General features: G+C 40.1%; 2 protein-coding genes across 4 annotated transcripts in view; both read right to left on the bottom strand.

Annotated features, from left to right (window-relative positions):
* The window catches only part of CKAP2L (cytoskeleton associated protein 2 like), a 28513-nt gene extending 21628 nt beyond the window's left edge, over window positions 1-6885 (bottom strand). Inside the window, exons 1-3 of one of the 2 annotated variants that reach the window (XM_003277684.3) lie at window positions 6819-6885; window positions 4761-4827; window positions 2964-3015 (exon numbers count right to left, since the gene is read on the bottom strand). In XM_003277684.3, the coding sequence (XP_003277732.2) occupies window positions 2964-3015; window positions 4761-4827; window positions 6819-6855 (156 nt within the window). In that variant the 5' untranslated portion in view covers window positions 6856-6885. The remainder of the gene's footprint in view (window positions 1-2963; window positions 3016-4760; window positions 4828-6818) is intronic. The other variant, XM_012512424.2, reaches the window with a different exon arrangement.
* Window positions 6886-16156: 9271 nt separating this feature from the next.
* IL1A (interleukin 1 alpha) lies at window positions 16157-27117 on the bottom strand. Of its 2 annotated transcripts, none has more exons than XM_030827398.1 (7): window positions 26158-27117; window positions 25439-25493; window positions 24431-24479; window positions 23320-23542; window positions 21180-21350; window positions 19681-19805; window positions 16157-17502 (listed from the first exon to the last, which is right to left on the bottom strand). In XM_030827398.1, exons 2-7 carry the CDS (start codon window positions 25483-25485, stop codon window positions 17302-17304), a joined length of 816 nt encoding a protein of 271 aa, XP_030683258.1. In that variant the 5' UTR covers window positions 25486-25493; window positions 26158-27117; the 3' UTR covers window positions 16157-17301. The 2 variants fall into 2 exon arrangements, with proteins under 2 accessions (XP_030683258.1, XP_030683259.1); XM_030827399.1 differs by lacking the exon at window positions 26158-27117 and adding an exon at window positions 26030-26109.
* Window positions 27118-27907: the final 790 nt, after the last annotated feature.

Raw genomic sequence — 27907 nt, 5'->3', positions numbered from 1 at the left:
GGTTGGTCTTGAAGTCCTGACCTCAAGAGACCCACCCGCCTTGGCCTCCCAAAGTGCTGGGATAACAGGCATGAGCCACCGCACCTGTCCTAATAGGTAGTTTTTACAACTTGAGTTCCTATCAGAAATATATTAGAATCTTTTAGCTTGACAGAATTAAGCAGAGATGCAGTGAATATGCGAAACTTGCTCTTTCAAAAATGAATTTGCCTCAAACAGTAGTTGTTGAATGCCTATTATATCCTAAGTGCCCTCCAAAGGACCCTGAAAAAATATACACATAATGAACTTAAGTTAGGGTACCTCCCAACAAATCTCTCCTAGTACTTTGTAGAGCCACACTATATGTTTTTTAAACCACTGCCTTTGTAAACATCACAGTATCACTCAAGAACCTCTATCTCATCCCTGGAGATTGGTGACAAGGAGATAGGTGGCAGATGATGTGAGGCCTGAGATATGCTGCCACAGCTCTCAATAAACATGTAACATCTTAATAGTCATATTTGCAAAATCAGCCAGGACAGGGTTTTAAGGTTAGAGTCTATGTTAATAATAAACAAATGTTTAGTCATGTGATTTAAGTTTGGATAAGAAAGGTAGGACTAGATTACAGAGAATTTTGAAAACTAGGGAAGGGAGTTTAGAATTCATATGGTAAGTAATTGGGCAAGCCACTATGAATTCCTGAGCATCTCTCATGAAAGCAATTACTCAGAAAGGAGAATTTCACAGAGATTTATGGAATATGTTTCCAGGGTAAGATATGGGAATGCTAGAGTTACCACTCTATTTTTGATTTGACAAATATTGTGAAGAATCACTACACAAACTTGGCGAGTATGTAATGGATGTCTAACCAGAACCATTTGGCATTAAGGGCAAAGAGATGTCTACTCTGGATGATAGCGGTGTGTGTGGTGTTGTTAGGAGTGAAACAGGGGAGTTGGGAGTGGGAGGCAGAGAGATGGATGGTATACCCACAATGGCTATATCTGGATTAATCTTTGAGCACCAACATTTATATACACCTTGGATCTCTCCATCATTGCTTACTGAAGAGGTGGAGGGATATTGGCATGAAAGCTTCCAAATGTGTGTTTTTTTAGTTGCTTTCTTATATATTAAAAACAAATTGATATAATCCACAAACCATAAAATTCACCATTTTAGTAAGTGCACAATTCCATGGATTTTAGTATAGTCACACTGTCATACAGCAATCACCACTGTCTAATTCCAGAACATATTCATCACCCTAGAAAGAAACTTGGTTTACTTGTTGGCAGTCACTTCCCATTTTCTGCTCCCTGAAGTTCTTGGCAACCGCTAGTCTACTTTCTGTCTCTATATGTCTATAGATGTGCCTATTTTAGATGTGTCATATAAATGGAATCATGTAATATGTGGCCTTTTCTGTCTGGCTTCTTTCACTTAGCATAATGTTTTCAAGATTTACCCATGTTGTAGCATGTATCAGTACTTCATTACTTTTTAAAATTAACTTTTTTTAGAGCAGGTTTAGATTCACAGCAAAATTAATAATAGTAAAAGTATCTATTATCTAGGAAGGATGCCATATATCCCGGTTTTCACAAGATAGTTTTGATTTATGCCTGTTGGTCAAAGAGTACGGCTTTTTACTCTCAAAAGTGTCCTGGTTTGGACATTAAAGCACATGGCCAAACTTCCTCACAGGGTTGTTCTGAGTGAGGTAATGTATATAAAGTGTCTGGGTGTTAGTTGTTGTCATGTATTGAAAGTGTTATATAAATTGTCAAGCATTATATAACTGTAATGATGACTATTATTTACATTGTGCTTTTAGTTTCTCCTAAATTCTGTAATTCCCTTCCTGAGTTCACTTTTTACTTTTACAACTATGTAAAGCAGATAAGGTAGGTATCATCCTCATTTACGAGTTGATGTACTGAATTCAGTATTGTCAACTTCCAGAGAACCCTCTGGGAACTCTGAATGAGGGCCCTTTCCAGTAGATTTTTCCTTAAGACTCGCATACTATACTGGTTCAATCTGCATAAAGTAAAAGTGTAACCCAGTGCTTCCCAAACGTTGAATCATTGTTCATAAATTTTTGCCTTATATACATTTTGCTATCCTTCACAATGTCTAATGATGTCATGTATACATACAACATATATATGTCTATATATGCATATGCATATGACTGAAATATGACTGAAGTGATTTGGTGAATGAATCATTAAAACTTATTAAAATTCTCACCAATGAGAATGTTTCACTTCAGGAAGCACTACTTTAGTTACATTTCAGAACACAGATAAAAACTATGTTTTAAAAACTAAAGGTGAGATTTTTATTGCAGGTGAATAATCTGTGCCTCTTTCAGAGGGCTAATTTCTTCCATTTAAACTTTAAGTTAAGGATCCTTTACCATTCTATCTAATGTAGCTAAATTAAATTGATTAGGAAGCATATACTTGTTAAGTGGCTTGGAAGGTTCAATGCAAATGTTCTCTTTTAATGACTACTGAGCTATTTAACTGCATGGCAGCATACCAAAGTGGTTAAGATCACAGGCTCTCAGCTTTGTCACTTAATAGCTATGCGACCTATTTAACCTTTCTGTGACTTAGTTTGCTCATCTGTAAAGTGGGGCTACTAATAGTAGCCTCATAAGATCGTGAGGACTCAGTGAGGTAATGCAAGTCATAAAAGTATCAGGCGCACAGTAAGTATTCAATAAATGTTAGCTGTCAAGAGGACTAAAGTTCACTTGAGGCTTTTCTTGGTTAATAAAACTAAACTACAGTATGTCACACTTTTCAAAAAATGATTGTCTCTTATTAAACCAAACTGTTTTTATATCTGTAAGAAATATCTTTCAAATACATGTTCTTTAGGTTGCTAACATCTTTATTATTTTTATTACTAATCATACTTATGAACGCATATTTTTAAAAAGACTAATTTCTACTTACAGATTTAGAAGGTGGTGGATTCTGGCAATTATTCTTGGATTTTAGATAAGGCCTATAAAAGACAAATTAAAATTAATCCTCAGCACAGAAGGATTCTAAGCTAAGCTTGGGAAGTACAGTGATTAAAAATTATGAATAGAATTTTAAATAATTAGAATTTCTGTAATGGCAAAATAATTCAAAATTATATTCAATAAAGTCTCCTTATCATCATTTCTTTAGCTCTGTATCCTCCCCCTTGGAGACCACCAACTACTCCTACTCTTTTTTTTTTGCCTTGTGATCCTTACAGAGACTGTCTATACATAAATGTAGCATTCTCACAATATTAATGAGATATATGTGTTTCCTTCATATTTATATAGTCTTACTCATCCAAACATCATTCCTGGAGCACTGCAATGTGCCAGACACCGAAGACACAATGCCAAATAAAACCATTAACTGCTTCTTTAAAAAATTTCTGGCCGGGCATAGTGGCTCACGCCTGTAATCCCAGCACTTTGGGAGGCCAAGGCAGGCGGATCGTGAGATCAGGAAATAGAGACCATCCTGGCTAACACAATGAAACCCCATCTCTACTAAAAATACAAAAAAATTAGCTGGGCATGGTGGCACATGCCTGTTGTCCCAGCTACTTGGGAGGCTAAGGCAGGAAAATGGCGCGAACCCGGGAGGCAGAGCTTGCAGTGAGCCGAGATTGCGTCACTGCACTCCTGACTGGGTGACAGAGCGAGACTCCGTCTCAAAAAAAAAAAAAAAAAAAAAAAAAAAATTCCTTGTTTTAAGTCTCTTCAAATACTATCTTTTCTAACTTTCAGGGGGGAAAAGAGATATTAAAAAAAAAAAACCAAGACACACATGAAATATAGCTAGTGAGATAGGAAATGCAGAAAAAGGAAAGAAAAACAGAGGCGAATTTACAAGGAATCAATCTGCATGGACCAAAAACGATTGCTAGACTAACAAGGACTTTGATTATGACTTGTTTGATGTTTGTCTCTCCCATCTACAGCATAAGCCCTGGAAGGGCAGGAATGTCTGTCTTGTTAAGCACCATTATCTCTAGCATCAGAAGTGACTGAGACGTTACAGGTACTAAATAAATATTTGTTGAATAAGTGAATCAGGTTCATTTAATCAAGGAAATAGAGGTGAGTAAACACCCAAGATAAAATAAAGGGTGAAAGCTAACTTTGTAAAAATTAATTTTCAAATAAATATTTAGTAACTCAAATGGGGAAAAAATTAATTAACGCTAAGAAAGGACAAATAACACGACAAAGATGGTAAGAATCTACAAAGGATAAAAATGAAGTGGTCATGTTCTGTCCACCTCAACAGTAAATGCTAAGAGAATGACCCAAGAGCACCACTAGGCTGGAGGGTATCACTCTGCTATAGAGGATTGATTGTAACTGGCTCTCCTGCCTTAGCAAGAAATGCCAGAACCATGGTCATGTAAGTTGTTGACCAAAAATTGCCTTCATGAGAATCAACTTCCCCAAGAAAAAAAAAAGCAGAAACAGGCAAAGCTTCCAGCATGGTAGGTAGTACTGACCCTTTCCTCCTTCCTTTGGAGGTTCGCACAGAACAATGCATAAAGCTTTGCCAATGGACTAAGCACTGCCTAGGGGTTTTTGTCATGCCTGGACTGAAATGCTCTTTTTGTGTTATCATAGAATCCCAATGCAGTCTGAGTAGACTCTAAGCAAAAGGGACATGTTTCAAAAAGGCTTTAAATTGCTAGTACAAAGAAGGCAACAAAACTTGCATAACTGTGGACAGATAACTCACTTGGTGTTTTGGCTCTTCAGTTTTCCCTTGGCTGCAAGGTACTCCTGAAGCTTTCTCTGCCGCTCTTCTGCAACACAGGCAAGCAAACGATATAACTTTAGTTCAAGATTTTAACCAGTTCCTTAATATTCTAAAAGATGACACTTTTCTGTATTGATTTTGGCTTTGCAACTTAATGTTATAAAATCCCTAGTCCTATAAATGTGCCTTCAAGTTAACATCAACATCAACAATATCATTTATATGCTAGGCCTACACTAAGTTCTTTAAACTTACTACTTTTTTTTTTTTTTGAGACAGGGTCTTCCTGTCACTGAGGTTGGAGTGCAGTGGCACAACCACAGCTCACTGTTGACTTGATGTCCCAGGTTCTAGCAATCCTCACACCTCAATCTCCTGAGTAGCTGGGAATACAGGCGTGTACCACCACGCTGGATAATTTAAAAAAATTTTTTTGTAGAGACAGGATCTCACTATGTTGCCACGGGTGGTCTCAAATTCCTGAGCTCAAGTGATCCTCCTGCTTTGGCCTTCCAAAGTGCTAGGATTACAGGCGTGAGTCAAAGCACTTGGCCTAAATTTACGTTATTTCTTTCAATCCACAAAACAATCCAATGAGTTTTTGCAATCTGAAATTCAGAGAGGGTAAATGTCACGCCCAAAGTTACCTAGCTAATATGTGGCAATTCCAGGACTTGAAAACAGACTTTTCTAACCCTGGAGCTCACAGCCACTGTTCTCAGCCACAACAGTCTGTTTTGAAAAATTTCTGTTACTGGCCCACCTGAGCTGGTGAGCCAGGCCTGGTCTTATGTCTTTTGTTTTTTTACAGGGATGATGATTTTTACCCACAAACCCTTATATGGCTTCCTTTGTTGGTACTAAGGATAAAATATGCCTGGTCTGCTCACGGCAGACACCTATACTGTGGTGACTTTCTACGCAAGCCATTTGTGAGGGGATGACAAGTCAATAATTTCTGCCTTCAAGAACTTTCAAACTAGTAGTGGAGATAAACACAGCAATAATTACAGTATAAGGTAAAATCTAAGGGCCATAAGAGAGGAAAAGAAGTATGGGAGTTCAGAGGTGGGGCATAAACGAGGGGAGTAGGTGGCTGGAAAAGGTTACAATTAAATAATGATGTGAAGGAAGACAAAAAGACGACAGGGGTGCCAAACGACTCTTAACCTCATCTGAACGGAGTTGCCCTGTTTTGCTCTCTGATGCTCATGTATCCTTAGAGACAGCTTGGCAGGCAATGTAGAGCGTAGGGGCTGACATAGGGGGTTGGAGTCCCACCTCCGTGACTTCTAGCAAATTAACAAACTTTGCTGCTGCTGAGCCTATAAGGCGGACAGAAACGCCCATCTTTAAAGCTTGTTATGTAAAGTGCCTAGGACCTCGTAGGCATCAACAGGAATAATGGATAAAACGAAACAACGGTGCGTATCTTGGAGAAAGTGGCATCTGAGCAGGAGTATTTTGAAAAGTAGGAAAGGGCTCCAAGCACATCTAAGAGATTAGGGAACGCAGAAGCCTTAGCCGTGGGTGCAGATTTAACCAATCAACTTCTAACCACCGCAGGCTGAGAGGTGTGGAGTGAGAGCTCCGCCAGAGGCAGGAGACCCGGGCTTCAGCCAGACCCCGCCTCCTGGCACAGAGGACCACGCCCGGCTCTGCCTGGAGCCAAATGTGGATAAAAACAGCGCGCTGCTTCCTACTGCTGGTGAAAGCCCGAGCAAGGGGCCTCAGTTCCTTTATCCAGAACGTGGTGACAATGACATCTCTTTGCAAGGCTGCTGCAGGGCTTTCTGTAAATATGCCCGTGAGGTAGCTGGGCCTGCGCACAGCCTCCGCCGCCCAGGGCCCAGACGTCTACCTGGGGGCCGTGGCCGGGGGTCCCGTCTGCGCTCCCGGGATGGAAAACGCCTGGGGCAAACTTAGGCAGGCGAGCGGACGGGCACCTTCCGCGGGAAGAACTCACTCGGTGGCCTACTTCCCCGGCAGTGTTCCAACGCCTAAGAATAACGGGAACTCATTCGCGGTCATACTCACCGACAGCTGCAGCGGCGGTAGGCCCAGTCCCCACCATGACTCTTCAGTTACAGTTTTTCTTCAAACGCCGCGCCTATAGCCAAGACCTGCGTGCCGCGCGTCCGCGCGTCCTCATTGGCTCCTGCGGGTTTGAAACTCGCTAGCCGTCAGCACGGGGGGGCGGGACAACAGGCAATAGGCTCTTTGCGGTTGGCTCTGGCCTTGAGAACCTGACCTTGGGGCCCTTTGATTGGAAGAACGTGTAGCGCACCTCGGCATTGAGGGCGGCTTCCTCGGGGCGCGGCGCCGCCCGCCTCTGAGTAAGTTTTCGAGTGGGTATGGGGCCCTCCGTGGGGGCCTCAGCCGGGCTGGCGGTTGAGGGGCGGTTACGCTGAATCGAGCTGGGGTTGGGCGCTCCGGGAGTCCCTGGGCGGAGAGACAGGGCGGTCCTCCCAGGATGCTGGGGCCGCTACCTGATTCTGTCCTTTCAAAGTCTCACTCATAGGAGCTATGAAAAAATAATACTATAAAGAGAACATATGGGTCTTAATGCATCTAAAGGCTCCTAGTTCTTAGTACTGCAGGGTGGCTCCTTTAATTGTGGTAAAATATGCATAACATCATATATACCATTTTAACCATTTTAAAGTGTTAAATTTTTCAAAAATGTGCAGTTTAGTGGTATTAAGTACCCTCACATTGTGGCACAACCATCACTACTGTCCTTTCCAAAACTTTTTCATCTTCCCCAACTGAAACCCTGTACCCATCACTAACTCTGCACTCCTCCCTCCCCCAGCCCCAGGCAATCACCATTCTAGTTTCTGTCTCTATGGATTTGACAACTGTAGTGCCATATAAGTACAATCATGCAGTATTTGTTCTGTGACTGGCTTGTTTCACTTAGCATAAAGTTTTCAAGGTTCATCCATGTGTAGCATGTGTCAGAATTTCCTTTCCTTTTAAGGGGGAATAGCATTCCGTTGTGTGGACATGCCACATTTTGCCTCTTGGTCCATCCCTCTCCGGACACTTGAGTTGCTTCCACTTTTTGGCTATTGTGAATAATAATATGAACATGAATGTACAAATAACTCTTTGGGACTCTCCTTTTCATTCTTTTGGGTATATACCACGAAGTGGTATTGTTGGATCAACTGGCAATTCTATTTTTAATTTTTTGAGAAACTGCCTTACTCCTCTCAGGGTGATCTCTTGTTCAAGGTATATTTTCGATTTCACCTCATCAGCTGACTATAAGGCCATAAGGCTAACGGAGAAAGGGACAGTGGATGGCAGGCCTAGTTGTCCTGAGTCCCTAGACACTTCATTCCCCTTGTTTTAATCCTAAAATTTTTTTCTTTTGAAGTTTGTCCTGTTTCGTCTATTCTCCATTTTCTTAAAGAGGTCTGGAAAATGCCTTTGACTCCTTGCGTATGAAGGTTCCTCTTCATGGATGCTGGAGAGGTGGTGGGTAGAGGGGCAGTCATATCTGGGCACCTGTTGGCCAGGTTCAGCTCACCAGTTGGGTACTCAGCAGGGCATGAAGCCACTGCAGCAGCCCTTCTCTTTGGCCGTAAATAGGGAGTTTGGAAGAGAGCCAGGGTTTCTGGATTTATGCATTTTGATATTTTCAATAGTGTATTAAATGTTTAAAATAGGAAAACTGATCATTATTTTTGTTAATGACTGAGAAAGGGACTCCTTCACCAATAGTTTCAGAAAAGTGAAGATGGTTCTGTTTTGGTCTTTGTAGAATCTAGGTGGTTGAATGCATCTCAGTTTTAGAAGTCAACTTGCCTGATATCCCACCCAGTGCTGGAGTATTCCACAGACCCCATGTAGGTACTGCACCTTTGCAGGAATACTGCTGGTGTTGGTGAGCTGCCTTACCTGTCCTGTCATTGGAGACCCCTGCTTATTAGGAAACTTAAAATAAACTCAAATGAGCTTCTTTGCTTACTGGTCCTAGTCCTTTGGAGCAACATAGGCCAGTTCTGCCTCCTTTTTTCCATCCTTTGGGTATTTGAAGGTCTATTTTGTAGGACACAAAATGTGGGAAAATAGCTAGGCAGGTTTAAAAATTCTCAACTCTACCAAACATGGTGGCTTATGTCTGTAATCAATCCCAGCACTTTGTGAAGCTGAGGCAGGAGGACTGCTTGAGCCCAGGAGTTTGAGACCAGACTGGGCAACATAGCAAGACCTCGTTTCTAAAAAAAAAAAAAAAATACAAAAATTAACCAGGCATGGTGGCACACACCTGCAGTCCCTTCTACTCAGGAGGCTGAGGTGGGAGGATCACTTGAGCCCAAAAGTTGAAGGCTGCAGTGTACTGTGGTCATGCCACCGCACTCCAGCATGGGAGGCAGAGCAAGACCCTGTCTCCAAATAAATAAATAAATAAATAAATAAATAAATAAATAAAATTATTAACTCATTCATCAAAGTATCCACTGTAGCTCTCCATGATCCTGGTGTTTTTTTTTTTAGAAGGATCTGGATCCATTGCCCAGCTGGAGCGCAGTGGCATGATCTCAGCTCACTGCAGCCCCCACCTCTCTGGCTTAAGCAATCCTCCCACCTCAGTCACCCATCTGGGTAATTTTTTAATTTTTTGTAGAGATGGGGTTTTGCCATGTTGCCCCAGGCTGGTCTCGAACTCCTGGCTCAAGCGATCCACCTGCCTCCATCTCCTAAAGTGTTGGGATTACAGGTGTGAGCCACCACAACAGGACGATCCTGGTGGCTTTAACGGTTTTCCATTGCTCTCAGGCTGATGACCAATAAGCCCCTGCAGTACTTGGCCTTTTACTCCCTCAGCCTTAGCCACCTCCCTTAGCCTTAGCCCACACTACTCTCCCCTTACTCAGTGTTATCCAGACACTTTGTTTTTTCCTTTCCATACTCCTCTCTGTCTGGGAATCCAACCTTTCTTTCTCATTTCTCTTAGTTGATTATTATTATTTTTACTCTAGCAGCCTTATTGAGATATTCGCATACCATACAATTCTCCCACTTACAGCACACAATTCAATTTTCTAACATTTTCATCACCCCCTAAAGAAACCCTATACTCATTAGCAGTCACTCCCCATTCTCCCTTCCTCTCAGCCCCTAGAAACCATGAATCTACTATCCATCTTTATAGATTTGCCTTCTGGACATTTCATATATATGAAATTATGCAATTTGTGGTCTCTGATGGGATTCTTTTGTTACCAAAATATCATGGGTTTGGTCTAGGTCCTGCTGCTCGCTGCACAGAAAGCCAATCAGTGGGATGACAAGGATTGCCAAGGAAGAAGGCTTTAATCAGGTGCTGCAGCTGAAGAGATGGGAGCTCAATCTCAAATCCATCTCCCTGACCTAAAACCAGGGGTTTACATAGCAGGGAAGAAATGTAACAATGCATAAGAAAACAGGAACCAGGGAGGGGCAAGGAAGCAATCCTGATGAATGAGTGGTCCCAAGTCTCATTGCCTGGATGTGGTGATCTGGCAAGTTTCAGTTCTTTGATACTTTTTTTGAGAGGCCTGAAGGTCTTTTGCCCAGGAAGGAACTCAAACAAAACAAATATAAGCTTTGAGCTTTAAGACCAGAAGGGTCAATTTCTATGTTTATCCAAAAGAACAGTCTATGGGACTATTGGTTAAGTTTCACTTTCACTTAATATGCTGTTTTCAAGGTTTATCCACATAGCATGTGTCAGTACTTCATTCTTTTATGACTGGGTATTCTATTGTGCGGATATACAATATTTTATTTACCATTCATCAGTTGATGGACATCTAGGTTCTTTCCACTTTTTGGCTATTATGAATAATGCTGTTATGAACTTTCATGTATAAGTTTTTGTGTAGACATGTTTTCAACACTCATGGGTATATACCTAATGAGAGGAATTACTGTGTCATACGATAATTCTATCTTTAACCATTTGAGGAATTGCCAGACTGTTTTCCAAAGCAGCTGCAGCATTTTACATTCCTACCAGCAGTGTATGAAAGTTCCAGTTTCTTTACATCCTGAACAACACTTGTTATTGTCCATCTTTTAAATTACAACCATCCTAGTGGTTGTGAAATGGTATCACATTGGGGTTTTTATTTGTATTTCCTTGATGACTAATGATGTTAAGCATCTTTTTTATGTGTTTACTGGCCATTTGTATATCTCCATTCAGAGTCTTTGCCCATTTTTAAATTGGGTCAGTTGTCTTCTTACTTTTTTTTTGAGATGGAGCCTCACTCTGTTTCCCAGCTGGAATACAGTGGTGTGATCTCAGCTCACTGCAACTTCCACCTCCTTTGTTCGAGTGATTCCGGTGCCTCAGCCTCCCAAATAGCTGGGATCACAGGCACCTGCCACCATGTCCAGCTAATTTTTTTCTTTGTATTTTTAGTAGAGACGGGGTTTCACCATGTTGGCCAGGCTAGTGTCTTTGTTGACTCTTAATCATCCTTCAGTCTCAGACAAAACATCCCTTTCTCAAGGATTGTGATTAGCTTGATTATTTGCTTATCTTTCTCCCTGCTCGTCTGTAAACTGAGGGTAGGCCTCTATATTCATTGTTCTTGGCACCAAATAGAAACTAAATTAATGTCTTTTGAATGAATAGGGCTTTCTCCTTTTAAAGATCCCTTCAATACAGTAACCACACTTTGTATAAGTAGCCACAAGCCCATTCAATAATACTACTAGCTCTTATAGCCCATATGTCTCTGCCTTGTCTACCACAGTATCAGCAGAGACTTTGCTAAATGCAATGGTAAAAATCAAAATACAGGCTGGGTACGGTGGTTCATGCTTGTAATTCCAGCACTTTGGGAAGCCAAGGTGGGAGGATTGCTTGAAGCCAGGCATTTGAGACCAGCCTGGGAAACATAGACCCCATCTCTATGAACCACACTCCCAACCCTCCCAGAAAAGAAAGAAGTATGGCTGGGTTGAAGTCACCAAAGATGGCTGACTGGCTGGTCAAGTGACTTTACCTGATGGTTTGTAGAATATTTACCTTCACCCAGGTGGGAGAAGTGCTTGAGCCAATCCTCAGTGTGGATTCAGGAGCTTGATTTAATTGGTGTCGTGATTGTGGATTAGATTCTAAGGGATGCATTCACTAAGTAAAAGTGATAATAGCTACTTTTAAGTAAAATAATGAATGAATCAAACACTCTAAATCCATGGTGCTATGCTAAGCTCTTTCTGTATTTTATCTCATTTGATATTACAAATATTCGATGTGTTAATAGTAATGACTATCTCCATTTTTACAAGTAAGGAAACTGACATTGAAAGATTAAAAGACTAGCCCAAATCACAAAGTAAATGAGATTTGAATCCAGTCTTGATTCCAAACTCTACAGTATTCTAAATTCAAGGAGACTAAATTATAAGATGGAGCGCCAATTTTACTTTATAACAGGGTTAGAATGGCAGAAGAGACCTGACATTCATACCTCTAGCCAGTGCATCATCCTCCTGTAGGCAAATATGCAGGAAATCTATAATAAGAAATTCCTTTGGTGAAGGCCAGGTGCAGGGGCTCACACTTGTAATTCCAGCACTTTGGGAGGTCAAGGTGGGAGGGTCGCTTGACGACAGGAGTTTGAGAACAGCCTGGGCAATATAGTGAGACCCTGTCTCTACAAACAAAAACAAAAACAAACACAAAACAACTTCAAGAAAACTCCTTTGGTATGGATCAGAACAAGACGAATTATCTATCTGATCCAAATGCTTAATGGCATTAAGCCACAGTCCACTCACTGCCACAATAGAGATATACCTGCCAATGCCACTCAGGTAATCCCATCAAAAGTGGTAATGAGGTCTGCAGCATGACTTGTTCTTAGTGATCCCAGCCTGAGACCTTGGGATTGCAGCATTTTATTCTACATATGCACAAAACATCTGTTGAATAATCTTCTAAATCGATGCGATACATTCATATCAAGAATACCTGTCTGTAATCTCCATAAACTCTCTCCTTTCTGTTTTAAAAAATAGTAGCAGCATTTCTCCTTACATGACAAAGAAATGACTTCACCATCTATGAAATAGTGAATAGGAGCTGTGTGGAAGGAAATTAACTCTACTTCTTGGTGGAGATGAGAAGGGAGTGTTCCTCTGAAAATCAAGGCTCTTGTCATGCTAGGAGCCAAAGTTGTTTTTTAGAGTGCGGAGAGTTGAGAAGATAAGACAGGGACCATCCACTGATGTTTTTCTTATTTCATAGGCCTCTCTCAATTGGACAAAGCACTCCAGACCTTTTGGAAGAGTGACTCCAAAGGCAAGCACCTGCCTGGCAGGCCCCTCAGCTTCTATGCAAGTATAAGTGAGTATATAAAATGGGGGTACTTGTGTCGTTGAGTACCTTATTTCCAAATGAGGACTGCCGGTGTCACTGTGGCTATGAGAAGGCCTCTACTGAATTGTTGGAAGTTGTGTGTTCTCATCTCTTCTAACCCTGGATTGACTTGCCCAAAGGGAAGCCATTATTAACACTACAATAAAACCATCCTTAATCTGGGACTCTTTTCATGCAGTGGTTCTTAACCAGTGATAAACATGAGAGTTACTTTTGGAGCTTAAAAAAATTAAGATGCTCAAGGTCTACCCAAACTGACTGAATCTCCAGAGGTGAGGCCCAGGGATGTATACTTTTGAGCCAGACCTCAGTTTACCCTCCAGAGCTTAGCCTCTTTGCTCATAAGGTTGCATAATACCCTTTGTTTGTCTGTCAGCCACTCTGATAAAAAAAAAAATTGGTAAGGCGTAAGTTTTAGAGAAGAAGGAGCAAAGGTGTTCTTGGCCAGTGAGAGCCAATGACAGGGAAATGCAAACAATGTATAGGTAAATTACCCTATAGAGCATTTTAGGATAAATGAACATCTCATGCCTAGGGTTGAGAGAGGGTACAAAAAAAAAAAGAAAAGACCACTCTGGATACACAACACAATAAATGGAATAAAGATTTTTTTTCCTTGTAAATTAAAAAAATCCCTTGTTACTAAGGTATAATTTAATCTATTTTATGTGTAGTTCAATGAGGTGTTGTAGATAATAAATTTTTTGTAAATTATTATATTGTCATATAATCATACATTCATTTTTAAAAGTCAGAAATGTATATAACCATTAAACTTATAAATCATTCAGTCATTCAGAGATATAGATACACAAGCATATTTTATATCCACCACAATAATTATTACCATCTCAACAATTCCATCACCCCTCAAATTTCAAGTGTAGGTGTTTTTAAATGTCAGAGGAGTCTACTCAGTGGGAGGAAGGTTAGGGAAATATCTTTTGGCTTTTTGCCTCTGTCACTTGAGTTTAAAGGCAGGGATTTGGCTTTACTCTGACTTGGAACCTGATATATAGGACCTTAAGAAAAGAAATAGACTGTAACAAGTTCTGTGCTAAGACTGTTGAGTCTCACTATGGTGACTCTCTTACTGTTTAGGCAATGAGGGAGGTGGGGCAGACCATAAGGATAGCTGGCCTGAGAGAATAACACTCCAAGGCCATTTCTACAATGATTCCATATTTCACTGTTAATCAGAGACTGAGCAGCTATTATACTTTTTAAGATTTCTTGAATTTGTGTTGCTTGCTCAGTGTTTTGTGTTTCCTTATTTCTTAAAATACATTAATATTAAAACAATTCTTTAATATTTCTTAAAACCAAAGGACAGTAAGGAATCAAGTCTTACTTAGTCTTGCTCTAGCCAGACTTGGGGTAAGGAAACCTGGGAAAGTCGTGGCTGCAAGGAAGAACAGGGTGAGACAAACGAGAGACCAGGTCTCTGTGGCGCTCTGTATCAGTTAAGCTAGATTTGACTGCAAGTCATAGCAAACCCAGTGAAAATGGCTTAATAACAGTAGCATTTCTTGTTTTCTTAAAATCTGGAGGTAGGTTCTCGGTGTAACAATGTTGTCAGAGATGCTGGCTCCTTTTCTCCTTCCATTCTGCATTCTTCATTGCGTGGCTCTGACTTCCCAGTCGTTGCAAGTTGCTGACCACAGTTCCGAGCTTCACTTCCTTATAGAACATATCTCATTCAAGGAAGAAGGAAGATAAAGGACCATCTATATGGCTCTTTATTTTATCAAGGTAGAAAATCTTTTCCAGAAATTGTTTCCAGATCGACATCTCATTTGATAGGATTAAGTCAACATGACTTAGTCATGTAAGAATAGAATGAACATAATTTTAAACCAATTGGATTCATCCACTGGGGAAGGGCATGTTGACTTCTCAATGAAATCAGGGTTCTGTCAGTAAGGAAGAAGGAGAGATGGCAATTGCATGGATAACCAACAGTGTTCACCATATACTTCTCTTCTCTCTTTGACATCACTTTTAGGATTTTATCTACTACATACCTACTGATGTCTTCCATACCTATATACAGTTATTTTTCTGAGTTCCAAATATGTTATCATCTCCCCATTGTACATCTGCAATTGACTGTCCTTCTAGTAGCTCAAATTACATGCCTAAAATTTTACTCATCATTCATCCTGGAATGAAGACCTCCATATTTCTACCAAAAATGTGGTTAAGACGCTGCCACTCATCCAGTCTCCAGTACCAAGAAACGGGGTCATCTTAGACTACTCCTTACCCAAATCTACCACACCTAATTCCAAGATCCCTTGATTTTAACCTTGATTTTCCAACTAAATATATATTGCATCCATGCTTGGATCTATTAGTTGTTCTTTTAAAATTCTTTTTTATTTTTTTTAACATTTTAAAAAATTTATCTTTTGAGACTGGGTCTCACTCTGTCACCCAGGTTGGGGTGCAGTGGTGTGATTATGGCTCACTGCAGCCTCCATCTCCCAGGCTCAAGTGATCCTCCCACCTCAAGCCTCCCAAGTAGCTGGGACTCCAGGTGTGTACTACCACGTCCAGCTCATTTTTTTATTTTATTTTTTTTTTTTTGTAGAGATGAGGTCTTGCTATGTTGCTTAGGCTGGTCTTGAACTCCTGACCTCAAGTGGTCTTCCCACCTTGGCTTCCCAAAGTGCTGGGATTACAGGTCTGAGCCACCGTGTCTGGCCTATTAGTTGTTTTTAATGTAGCTCTGTATGTGTGAGTTTGTATAAAGATGGGAACACATGTTTTGTGTATGTGTAATGTGAGCTTTAAGTGAACCCGGAAATATTATCATTCTTAATGCCATTTATACATACTGGCAGCTAACAAAGAGGAGAAAAAAATATAAAATCTTGGTTTGGTTTTATAAAGTAACACTAAATACAATTATTTATGTAAATGTTTACTATTTGTCCCTAATTACCATGCAGTAAAATAATGATTAAGACAATGAATAACTGTGTGTCAGAGAATTTTGTTGCAAGCTTTATTCAGTTATGACTGATAATACTCTATCAGTCACTATTGTTGATAATAATGTAACATTATGGTCTGATCACAATTTTTAGAACCTAGAAGAAACATTGATTACATTCCAGAAAAGAAAGTTTCGATAACAGTGGTCTCATGGTTGTCAAAGTTGAGTTCATCTGATTTTAGCTTGTAGGACTTGATTGCAGGTGGAATGGAATGAAACAACAATGCCCAGGTAAGTTTAATGGCAAAAGAGTCAAAGATCGGACCAATTACCGGCTCAAAGTAATTAATGTACATTTATTATATGATCACAGGTCTCCCAAGTACTAGAATGCAGAGTTTCCTGGCTATGGGATAAGCACAGCTTGGACCAAAATGCCCTGTATTAATGAAATCAAACTTACTCATCCTAGAAAACACTGTCTGCTATTGTGGAGGATGCCTGGTCACACTCAGAGGATGAAGGGGCTCCCATAAATATAATATGTTATAATTATCTTAAATATATTTATAAATACATATATAAATAATAATTAAAAAATAACATTTCGTGCTTTGCCTTCGTCTTGAGGCTCAGCTTCAAGAAGTATTTTACCAAAATGACCTCCCTGATTAGCATAAAAACTGTTGCGGCAGGAAGGCTTAGGTATTATTCCCTCCATTTTGAAAATGATAAAACTGAGGTCCCAGAAACTTATGCTATTTGATTAAGAGTTCATCAGCAACTTAAAAGTAGAAGGCAAACAGTTGAAATGAAATCCTAGGTCTGTGGCTTCTTATTTCAACTGCTATTGTGCATATTTCTTAGTTTTCTTATGCCTTAATTTGCCCATCTGTAATATGGGTAGAGTCTTTTTGGTAGCCATAGTCAGTAGCTCTGGTCCTCCTAAGATTGTTATGAAGAATAATAATTAAAATGATTGGTACTATGCAAAATATAGGGTGTTCTTTAAATAACAAACAACATTATATGTTAGTGTTGGTTCCACTCTTACAAAGAGTGTAAACATTCATTTAGAATTACAAGGCTCAGTACGTGCTCAGCAAATGACTAACAGTAAAGGATTTGGCTTCTTCATGTACATGGTACATATGAACTGTCAACACTGCACAAGTGAGCAGACTCCAGACCTAAGCCTGGTCTTCCAGTATCTGAAAGTCAGTGATAGAGGGTGGCCCCCCTGCCAAGCACACCCAGTAGTCTTGCTTTGTGGCAATAAACAAGTTTGGATGGGCAACTGATGTGAAGTAGTTCTTAGTGCCGTGAGTTTCCCAGAAGAAGAGGAGGTTGGTCTCACTACCTGTGATGGTTTTCGGTATCTCAGGCATCTCCTATGAAGAAAAGAAGAGAATTCTGTTAGAGAACAAGATGTTAGAAAAAGGACTGAAGCTCAATCCCTTGGCATTTGGCCTTCATGAGAAACAGCACTTTAGGACTATGGCTGTAACATGATGCTATAGGCTCTTCATTCATTTGTTCATTCAGCAAGCATTTATTACGTGCCTAGTAGATATGTGGCCCAGTCTATTAATAAGAGTTGATTTCCTTAGTTGATTGGAGAGAGATCTAAATTAGTTATGAAGATTGCCAGTGACACTAGTATCTCACTGTATCCAGGCAGGTAGGAGGGAAACATTGTTTCTGTCCTGCCTTCAACATAGGCCTAAGACATTTTGCGTCAAATCTGAGCACTGGTGATTCTAAGCCCTCTAAACATTTTGATCTCCAGGTGAACAAATCATACCTTTGGGAAATCAATTTAGCATTTAGATGACATTTATCTCAGTATTTAAGTCAACAATTGAAGGTTAAACACACACACACACATACACACACACATATACACAAAATTCCTAAGTATATCAGTAACTAAACTCTTTCAATATACTCTCTTTAGAATGTACTTGTCTTGTGAGTATGAGTAGAATTTAACAATACTTTTATGGAAAAATAGATTTCAAATTCCAAGTTGAGATGCTTCTTTCCTACTCTTTTAAATCTAAGGCAAGTAAATATACTTTTGAGGCTTCCTTGGGGTTTCCAATGTCAGCAGGATTTATTTCCCAAACCTATTCCTCTCCTAGTTTTCCCTTCTCAGTAAATGTTGTTTCTCCTCTTCCTTCTGTTGGTTCTATCTCCAAAATATAACCCAATTCTGTCTGTTTCTTTCCACTTCTTTTCCTTACTCCACCCCCATGACTGCTGTGAAACCTCCTCATTGGACTTTCTGCTTCTCTATTGCCTTCCTTCTGATCTGTTTTCTATTATAGGAAATATAAGTGAGGTCAGGCCATTGCACTGTCTGAAACCCATTAATGGGTTGGGTTTTCATTGTACCTCAAATGAAATCCAAATGCAAGCTCTGCAAGCACTAGTCTCTGCATATTTTTCCTCCTTCTCAAAATGCCTGAGTTCCAAGAGTGCTTCTTCTGATCCTTGGAGCTGTCCTTTACCATCTTGAAGTTGTAGGGCCTGGGTGCATTCAGACTCCTCTGAATGTCCTACCCCCAAACCCACAACCATGACCCGCCCCCTCCTGTCAGCAGCTCTCATCTCACAAGGGGCTTTGTTCTTACCACTTTGTCTAAATAGCACTCTCCTATTTTCTCTATCTTAGCACCCTGTTCATTTTTTTTTTCTGCAGCATCTTGCTCTTTTGTTGGTTGTTTGGGTTGTCTGTTTTCCATATCCTCCAGAAGACTAAGTTCTAAGAGACTAGAGGCTTTGATGCACCACTGTCTACCTACACTGCTGTTGGCACTATGCCTGAAAAATAGAAGGTTCTCAATGAATAATGCTTGTTGAATGAGTTCATGAATGAGGCTACTGCCCTACTCTGTAGACATCAGTTGATCCAGGTAGGAAAGCACAGGCAGGCACATAAATTCTAGTTGGGAATAGAAGGTCTTGGATTATATATTTACAAATTGAGTCACCTACTTATCAGTGGAGAAGACATCTAAGGCTATTGTGTGTGTGTGTGTTTGAGGGGGAAAGTGGTAGTGGAGATAGGGCTGGGACGAAGGATAATGCTGACGTCAATGCAGAGAGAGGGGCACTGGAAGCAGCAGGCCCCATTTTGGGACTTGGCTCCCAGCTTGTTGCTTTGTGCCCATTGGCAGGTGATTAATCCTCTCTGATCTCAGTTGGCTTGAGTTTCTTGGAGGCAGGCCACATTGTCCTAATGTCTGGTATTGTGTAGGTCAGATAATAGATGTCAGTAAAGATCAGTGGAATAAATGGATGCTCTAGGATGGGAGGTGAATAAGGTCAGGCAGGGAAAGGAAAAAGAAAGAAGAAGGTTATTTTCTTCTTACTCTCTGTTATATTTTCTCATAGATCCTGCCTAGGCATGCCTCTGGAAGCGATGGGAGTGGGGTGGGCAGGTGGGGGCTGTGGTAGGAAGGAAAGAGGAAGGTGTCACCTTGTTAGAGATGTCTGCCTATTGGGCTTATTTACAAACATATGAGATGTAAATGAGGGAAAGTTGGAGACAAAGGACAACTGACCTTCAGCAGCACCGGTTGGTCTTCATCTTGGGCACTCACATACAATTGAGTTTTTGAGATTCTTAGAATCACGGTAATTTTAGCATCATCCTTTGATGACTTATAAGCACCCATGTCAAATTTCACTGGTGAAGAGAAGAACCAAAAAGAAAGTAAATTCATTGTATTTGTATAAAATCAAGTATTGATGTAGACTGTGTGCATGGTGTGTGTGTGTGTGTGTGTGTGTGCGCGTAGTTAGGTCCCCACCTATGGTGTAAATACCTGGAAGTCAGGAATGGAATTCTATACATCTTTGTGTCCTTCACAATGTCTTCCACACTCACCAGGCAGGTAAATACTTGGTTAATGTTCTTCGAATTTTCTATATTAAATGAATCTTTGGGGGCTGAGTAAGTGTTGAATCTCTTATAATTTCATTAGTGGGATAAGACCCTGTAATTCGTTAGATCATAAGTTCATAATGACCTAACATGGAGGGGTTTAGGAAGCTGATACACTCATATGTTGCTAGGGATACTGAAAAGTAGTTCAGTTTTTACTTACAGAATAACGTTTAGTAAGAGCTGTCAAATTATTTATGCCCATTGATCTAGGCATTCCACTTTGGGATATGCTCAAAGAAATTACCAGATAGGAGAAAAAAACAATAATATATACAAAGATATTTGCAACCAAGCTATTTAGAGTAAACCCAAGGGGCCAACATAGCAATCTGATTGAATTGTCTAGTGACATTAAAAATGGAAAATACATATATGATGTCAATATTGGGAAAATTGCAGACATAATATTAAGTAGGAAAATAGAACACAAAATAATTTGTAAATGTAGAGTGGAAAGCATGTTAGCTGAAGTGCATCCAATCAGAAAAAGTCTTGCTTGTTTATTGCAAAATTGCCTCTCTGGACCTTTGAAAATATGTATACTGTTGAAACTAAAACATGTCCGCCATGAAAATTGGATGTGTGTGATAAAAGTTTTTGGACACTAAACTTCATCCTTTAAGCCATATTTGTAGCTTATTGGAGGTTTTGCCTCACAAATATGTTATCAGAGATAATAAAGACCTTCCTAGTTTGGTGTTAACTTGTGAGTTTGATCAACAGACTTTTTAAAGGAGAGTGATTGTTCTTCATTGGCTTCTGGGTAAATCTGAGTAAATCATTTAATATGTCTGACAGTCAGTTTCCTCAGTTTTAAAATTGAGGGTAAGAATGTCTGAAAGAACCAAAGAGGTAGTACATCAGCTAGCTTTGTGCACAACCATTTACTCTCAAAGACAGGAAACTTCTCTCTTGTGGAACTTCCAGATTTAGTTGAACCTTCTGCCCTGGCTTGGGATTTTTATGGGGATGCTGTGCTTCAAGCTATTCTAGAAGAATTGTGCAACCCAGAACTCTGAAGAGGTATATTTTTTGCAAGCAGAAAGATTGAAATAAATAAATAAATGAAAGGAGGGGAGGATGACAGAAATGTCTGGTGCCATTTTAATGTACCTGCTTCATCCAGATTATGTAATGCAGCAGCCGTTAGGTACTGATCATTGGCTCGAATTATACTTTGATTGAGTGCGTCATTCAGGATGAATTCATGTTTGATGATCCTCATAAAGTTGTATTTCACATTGCTCAGGAAGCTAAAAGGTGCTGACCTGGGCTTGATGATTTCTAAAACCATGATCACAAGTGCAGATTAATGTCTATGTACAAACACAGATGATATACACACTCTAGTACAAGCAGGGAAAATAGTTTTGGAGGGGATAGTAGGAATATTCTAATCCAGATGAGGAAGCAAAGAGAAGTGAAATCATGCAGTCAGCAGTAGAACTGGTTTTCTAGGATTATCCTTGTTGTTACTTATGTGCTTCTTTTTAAACTTCAATTCCTCAGGCAATAGTTTCATTGTTTTTAAAGACTATTTGAGCAACTTTCTCATTTTTCATTGTTTGGGTGTTTCTAACTGACAAGGAAGACTACCAGTATTTCCCGTCTATGTTTTCAAACGAATGCACTCTGAGAAAAAAATGAATGCATTAAAAATAATTATATATGTCACAGAGAGTGCAGATCCACCACGATTCTGCAAAGTGGCACATATCAATAGCATCACAAATCCTCATGGCTCTAGGAAATTCTACTTCTAGGAATATATTTGAAGGAAATAAAGGGTGAGAGAAATGAATATTTATTTATACAGATGTTCATTGTTGCATTGCTTATAATGGTGAAAAACGGGCACTCTAAAATGTCCTCAATACATTGCTAAGTAAGAAAAGCTGGATATGAAGTTGTAAATAGTGTGGTCTTGATGTTAGGCATATTTGTTCACATGTAGGTATGTGTATAGCAAAGACTTTAAGGAAACATACCGTAGTGCTGGCAGTAGTAAACTCTCACTGACAATATGAGTGATTTTTATTTTCTTATATTTTGTTACATTTTAAAACCTTCTAGGTGAACACGTGTTATTGCTTAGGTATTATCTTAAAAACAGGAATATTGGGTTTATAGTTCATGTGGAGGCTTGTACAGTAAAGAGATGGAGGAGAAACCATGATTTTTTTACTCAGGTAGAACTGAATTAGATTTGAGGCTCTCCCACTTACAGATGTGTGCCATTGGGCAGTTTACCTATCTCAATGAGCTTAGTTTCCTTTTATGTAAAATGAGAAGGTAGGATTCTTGTGAGGTTTAGACATAATCCAGTCATTAATAAATTAGTATTGCTGGTAGTATTCATATAGGTAGTAATGATAGTAAGTAATAATAATAATAATAGGCCGGGTGCGGTGGCTCACGCCTGTAATCCCAGCACTTTGGGAGGCCGAGGTGGGCGGATCACGAGATCAGGAGATCGAGACCACTGTGAAACCCCGTCTCTACTAAAAATACAAAAAATTAGCCAGGCGTGGTGGCAGGTACATGTACTCCCAGCTACTCGGGAGGCTGAGGCAGGAGAATGGCATGAACCCAGGAGGCGGAGCTTGCAGTGAGCCGAGATTGCGCCACTGCACTCCAGCCTGGGTGACAGAGTCAGACTCTGTCTCAAAAAAAAAAAATAAATAAATAAATAAATAATAATAATAATAGCTAACATCTATTGGATGCTTACTATGTACTAGACATTATTCTAGTCCAGAAGTTAGGGAATGTTGACTCATTTAATCTTTATAACAGTCAGGAGGGCCCAGCTAGCTCAGTCTGTAAAGCCCGAGACTCTTAATCTTTACAACAATCCAATGAGTGGAGGATTCTGATTATCTCCATTTTACAGTAGAGGAAACTGAATCACGGAAAGATTATGTAACATGCCCAAGGAGGCATAGTTAGTATGAGAGGAACATAGCTTGTAAGTGGTCTTATTACTGCTTTCTCCTGAAAGGCTAAAAGTCACATGACCTTTACAATATGGCTAAGAAATAATGGCTGTGAGCAAGTATTCTCGATTCAGGCCACTTCTCATCTCTCCCTCCTGGAGAAGGATAAAAATTAATTTTCCTTCTGTATAGTTATCAGACTAATGCTTGGTTGTCTTCTTGTTATTCTGACTCCAGGTTTAATTTTCCCCTAAATTTTACTGTCCCTACTTGCTTAAAACTGTAAACGAAAGATATTATTGTGCTTGACCCCTTACCTTCCTCTGAGTCATTGGTGATGGCCTCCAGGTCATCATCAGTGATGGATTGGCTTAAACTCAACCGTCTCTTCTTCAGAACCTTCCCGTTGGTTGCTACTACCACCATGCTCTCCTTGAAGGTAAGCTTGGATGTTTTAGAGGTTTCAGAGATACTCAGAGACACAGATTGATCCATGCAGCCTTCATGGAGTGGGCCATAGCTTACATGATAGAAGGATTTCTATGAGGAAGGAAAACAGCAACTGAGAGGCTGTTCATGGTCAGGGAATGAAAGTTCTTTCAGTAGGTGCTGTATTCAACAAATGTAGTGAGGAGGATCTCCATTCTGGTCTTAGGTAACTCATGTTTCATTAGGCTTCCCTCCCTCTCTCCCTTTTCTCTCACCTTCCCTCCTCCTTCCAGGATAGAAAGATGATTTTTTAGGAAGACTTTTTCATTTATTTGCATGCTCAAAAATGAGATGTTGTAACTAAATAGGTTAACAATGATTGTAGTGAGTGGTAGCTTTCCAATTAGTTCCCTCTCAGTAGGTTAAAAATCTACTTAACAATGCTCAAAATATTTTAGAAATACTCCTTTGGGGACAGCTTTTAAAGCCAGTACTGAAGACATACCAGGCAGTACTTACACTGTCTATTTGTGGTCTCCAAACACAATAACACAGATTGGTGAGTGGCTGTAGATTTCTCACTTTCAATTGGCTTGCTTCCTCTCTCTCAGCTTCATGTTTGGAGACTTTCTCTAACCTCTGATGCTGGTGTCAGAGAGGACAACCACAACACATCACGTTAGGAGACAGACCCCTGGTGAAGCGGCCTGCAGGGCCTTTCTCAGGATGGCATAACTAACATCCTGATGAAGCCTGCCCCAGGAGACTCCAGTTCTCAAGGATTTGGGATAGTTCTGCTCTGTTCTGGGAGAAGCCAATGCACATCAACTATTAGTTTAGAGAGGCAGCTGGTCTTGCTTATAATGAAAGACAGGTCTCTGGACCACTAGTGAGGGTAAAACAAAAGCATTTAAGATTCAAGTCATTGCTGTTCTCTTTTGATGAAGAAACCACTGTGTAAGAATAGCAGTCCCACAAGAATTACAGTCATTTGCTTACCTGATTCAGAGACAGATGATCAATGGAGGAACTGTCTTCTTCATTTTCACTGTCAAAATAAGATGATGAGAATGTAATTGTTGTTATTTCAATGTGGTCTCTGGCCAACGTATTTTAATGACCATGATAGTTGTGGGTCACACACATGCACATGGCCATTACTGTCATCTTTGAAATTTAAGGACTTCTATACATACACATAGATAGAGTAATTCATACCTTACTAATCTGGAATTAGTAATCATCAAAACAGGCTTTGAGCTTTACCTGTGCTTTATCTGTAAAAATTGGACTTGGCTAACAAATTGAAGGGCTTTAATTGAAGTTCGGGGAAGAATGTTAAGCTCCTTAAGAGAAAATAAAGGTTTTGAAGCACTTCATTTTTATTTTAACCAAATAGATTATATGTTACACATTGCTTTCATGTATTCACTAAAACAGATTTCATAATTTATACTTAGTAAAATATCCAGGCAAAATTTTGACAGCCTAGTTTGCGTTAGTATTTACTACAGATAATGGAAACATCATGTTAGTTTAATATGTTCCGTAATTTTATCTTTGTGTTCATTTACCTTTCTTCTACATCTGAGTGAGATTTGCCTGCATATGTGAGTTCACATGCCCAGCTTGCTGTGGAGCCATTTCCTGTTCCTGAATGAGATCAAGTTTTCCTGAGAATGGACCAGTAAAACCCATTCTTATATCAGGGCATGTGATCTCAACAGAGGCTGTGTCTAATTTGATGCTGAAGTTCATGTAGGGCTCAGCAGACCTCAAAAATAATTTTTCTAAAATGGCGGTCTCCCTGCCAATGTAATCTCAGTTTAACACACTGAATGCCTAGTTTTTCTGGGTCTTCTCTGAACCTGCTCTGACTTCAGGACTAGTACACATCTCTACAGCCTCTGCCGGCCTGCCCCCATGCTGGTCACTGTTATGCCTAGCTGGATTCTGGTGAGCCTTGAAACCCTCATTAAATCACAAGAGATAAATCTTATTCCTTACCTGTAACAGTTCTTCAGGTCTTCAAACATGTCTGGAACTTTGGCCATCTTGACTTCTGCAACAGAGAACACCAGCCACCATCAGCTCAGCCAGCCTCTAATCCAGATACCTGTGAGGGGAGCCCCTCCTCTTTGTGCTTCCCGAAAACTTTGTTGAATGACTTCGTCCACATTCAGCATTTTCTCCATCTTCTAGCTCCTTTGAATTAGTTTGCTATGTACCTGTCTCCTTTATTAGATCGTAAACTTCTTTTAGAATGTTTTATTTATATTGGTATTCCTTATGTGCCCAACCTAATGTATTGCACAGAACAGGCATTCAATCAATGAAAGTTTGAAGAGGTTACAAAAACACCACAAAAATAAGGTATTGGCCTTACGCAGAGGTAAGAGAGAGACAGAGTTGGAAATGTTCAATTTTCTCCTAATAATTTCGGATGAAGAGATTCCCTCCCATGAGAAGCCTCAGTTGTATTCACCCATGCCCTCACAGGAAACTAGTTCTGCCGTCCCTCAGTAAAATGAATCAGTCCTTATCAGCAAAATGAGAGAATCATTTTCTGAAATCTGACTGTAATTCTAGGTCACATACCAAACCAGGGAGGGACAAGAAAAGAAAGGAGAGGCTGTAGCTTTAGAGAAGGCAATGTGAGAGAAAACAGCCAAAGAGAAAAACAACAACAGAAAATACTTTAATAGCCAGAGATGTGAGGACAATACCTTTGCTGACTCAAGCGCCAATGAAATGACTCCCTCTCTGGCTGGCAGCTTAAGCCTGAGTCAGTCTTCTTCGCCTTTTGTAATTGTCTTAAGTAGGCGTGGCTACATGGCTACAAGTGCGTCGTCAAAACGGGGAATTTACAGGGAAGAATTCAGTTTTGTATTTTTCTATGTTCATTCAACTCGATACTGGCTAAAATAATGAAAGATGGCATAGCTGATATTATTGTTGTTTGCAGATATTCCAGAAGTTATTGATTTGGTTCATATATTCACCGCTTTGCTTTATAAGATGACAAACATGTAGTCTTAGAAAAAGGGAAGCGCAGGAAACTTATCAAGTTTCTAGGAGGAAGGGAGAAATCGTGAAATCAGAAGTCAAGGGGCTAGATTTGGAGAGAAGTTTATTAATAATAATAGTTCTAATAGTAGCTGTAGTTGTGTTCTGGCTGAATTTGTTGACTGTGCTCCAGGGTTGAGTGTGAATTGGCAGAATACTTGGCAGCTCCTGGCAACTTTTGAGGGAAAATGAGCCATCTTTTCTGAAGAGGGAAGTTTGCTTGATTAAGGCATAAATCACCTCAGAGTATGGGGCGACAAGCTCCTGGTTAGGGCAGGGTAGAGAAGAGAAAAGTGGTATTTGAGCACAAAGAAGTCTTGATCCTCTTACTCTTCTGAATATTGTCAACACATTTCCTACAGAGGGGATGGAGCTTCAGGAGAGAACTCTCCACCCTGGCCCTGTTACAGTAAAGTAGCCCTCTACCAAGGACCAGAGAGAAGCCTGGTCTTCTGTAAGATACGCCCAAGGTGTGTCTTCTGTAGAAGGTGTATGCAAGCCCCGGGAGGTATGCGTAAGGCCTCAGCCAGAAGCCAGTGGCTAAATTTGGGAATGGAGATTGGGAGAAAGGAAGGCATGGATTTTTACATATGAGACTTCAATGGTGTTGCCTGGTTACTATTATTAAAGAATTTCTCAGCTTTTATAATTCCCGTGGCCAGCCTAGTTCAGGTGGCAGAACACCAGACTCTTAGCAAATGAATGTTTTGGGTTGCCAGTTGGAGTTTAAGCCATGTATATTTTAAATAAAGGAAATGAACTAGGTGTGGTGGCATGTCTCTGTAGTCCCAGCTATTCAGGAGGCTGAGGCAGGATGATCACTTGAGGCCCAGAGTTTGAGTCCAGTGTGGGCAACATAATGAAGCCCCCATCTCTAAAAAATAATAAAAGCAAAAAAGCGTGGATCTGGGAGGAAAGCATCTTGTGTGAGTTGGATAAAGTATTCCCTCTGTTCCTGTTTAATTGTAAATAATGGGGTTGGTTAGATGCCATAAGGTCTATTGCAGGTGCAAAATCTCTTATTCTGATTTAATGCCAGTCTAATTCTCCTGGTCATAGACTTGGTGATATAATAGTTACAACAAGAGCCACAGAAATAACCACACTTGGATGTAAGCAATGTAAGTGTAGCACCAGACTAGGGTAGAAGCTTGGGTGTCTACGGATGAATCCTAAAGCAACAGTGATGCCAGCCAACTGGCTACATTTCTGCTTACCTTGGTTCTTCCTTAGGCAACACAGAAATGTTAATCCTGATTAACCCTCTCCTCCTGAGAATCTTGTGAGGGCTATTGCTAAGGAACAATTGCAAAGCACATTGTGAATGTGAGCTGCTATGGAGATGCAACTAAACAAAAATAATAACAACGCTAATGATGGCTTCAGTCACTCAAGAACCTGTATAGTCAT

Source organism: Nomascus leucogenys, chromosome 14, assembly GCF_006542625.1.
Source record: "Nomascus leucogenys isolate Asia chromosome 14, Asia_NLE_v1, whole genome shotgun sequence".
Classification (NCBI taxonomy): domain Eukaryota; kingdom Metazoa; phylum Chordata; class Mammalia; order Primates; family Hylobatidae; genus Nomascus; species Nomascus leucogenys.
Note: the sequence above shows the minus strand (reverse complement) of the source record. Positions and strands in the feature narration are given on the sequence as shown.

Excerpts from the sequence above, each read along its gene's own strand:
- IL1A (XM_030827398.1), bottom strand. The coding sequence starts at position 25,485 with ATGGCCAAAGTTCCAGACATGTTTGAAGACCTGAAGAACTGTTACAG. Across the intron at positions 19,806-21,179 it reads ACATAATCTGGATGAAGCAG|TGAAATTTGACATGGGTGCT; the intron begins GTACATTAAAAT and ends TCTCTTCACCAG. Across the intron at positions 17,503-19,680 it reads ACCAACCGGTGCTGCTGAAG|GAGATGCCTGAGATACCGAA; the intron begins GTCAGTTGTCCT and ends TTTTCTTCATAG.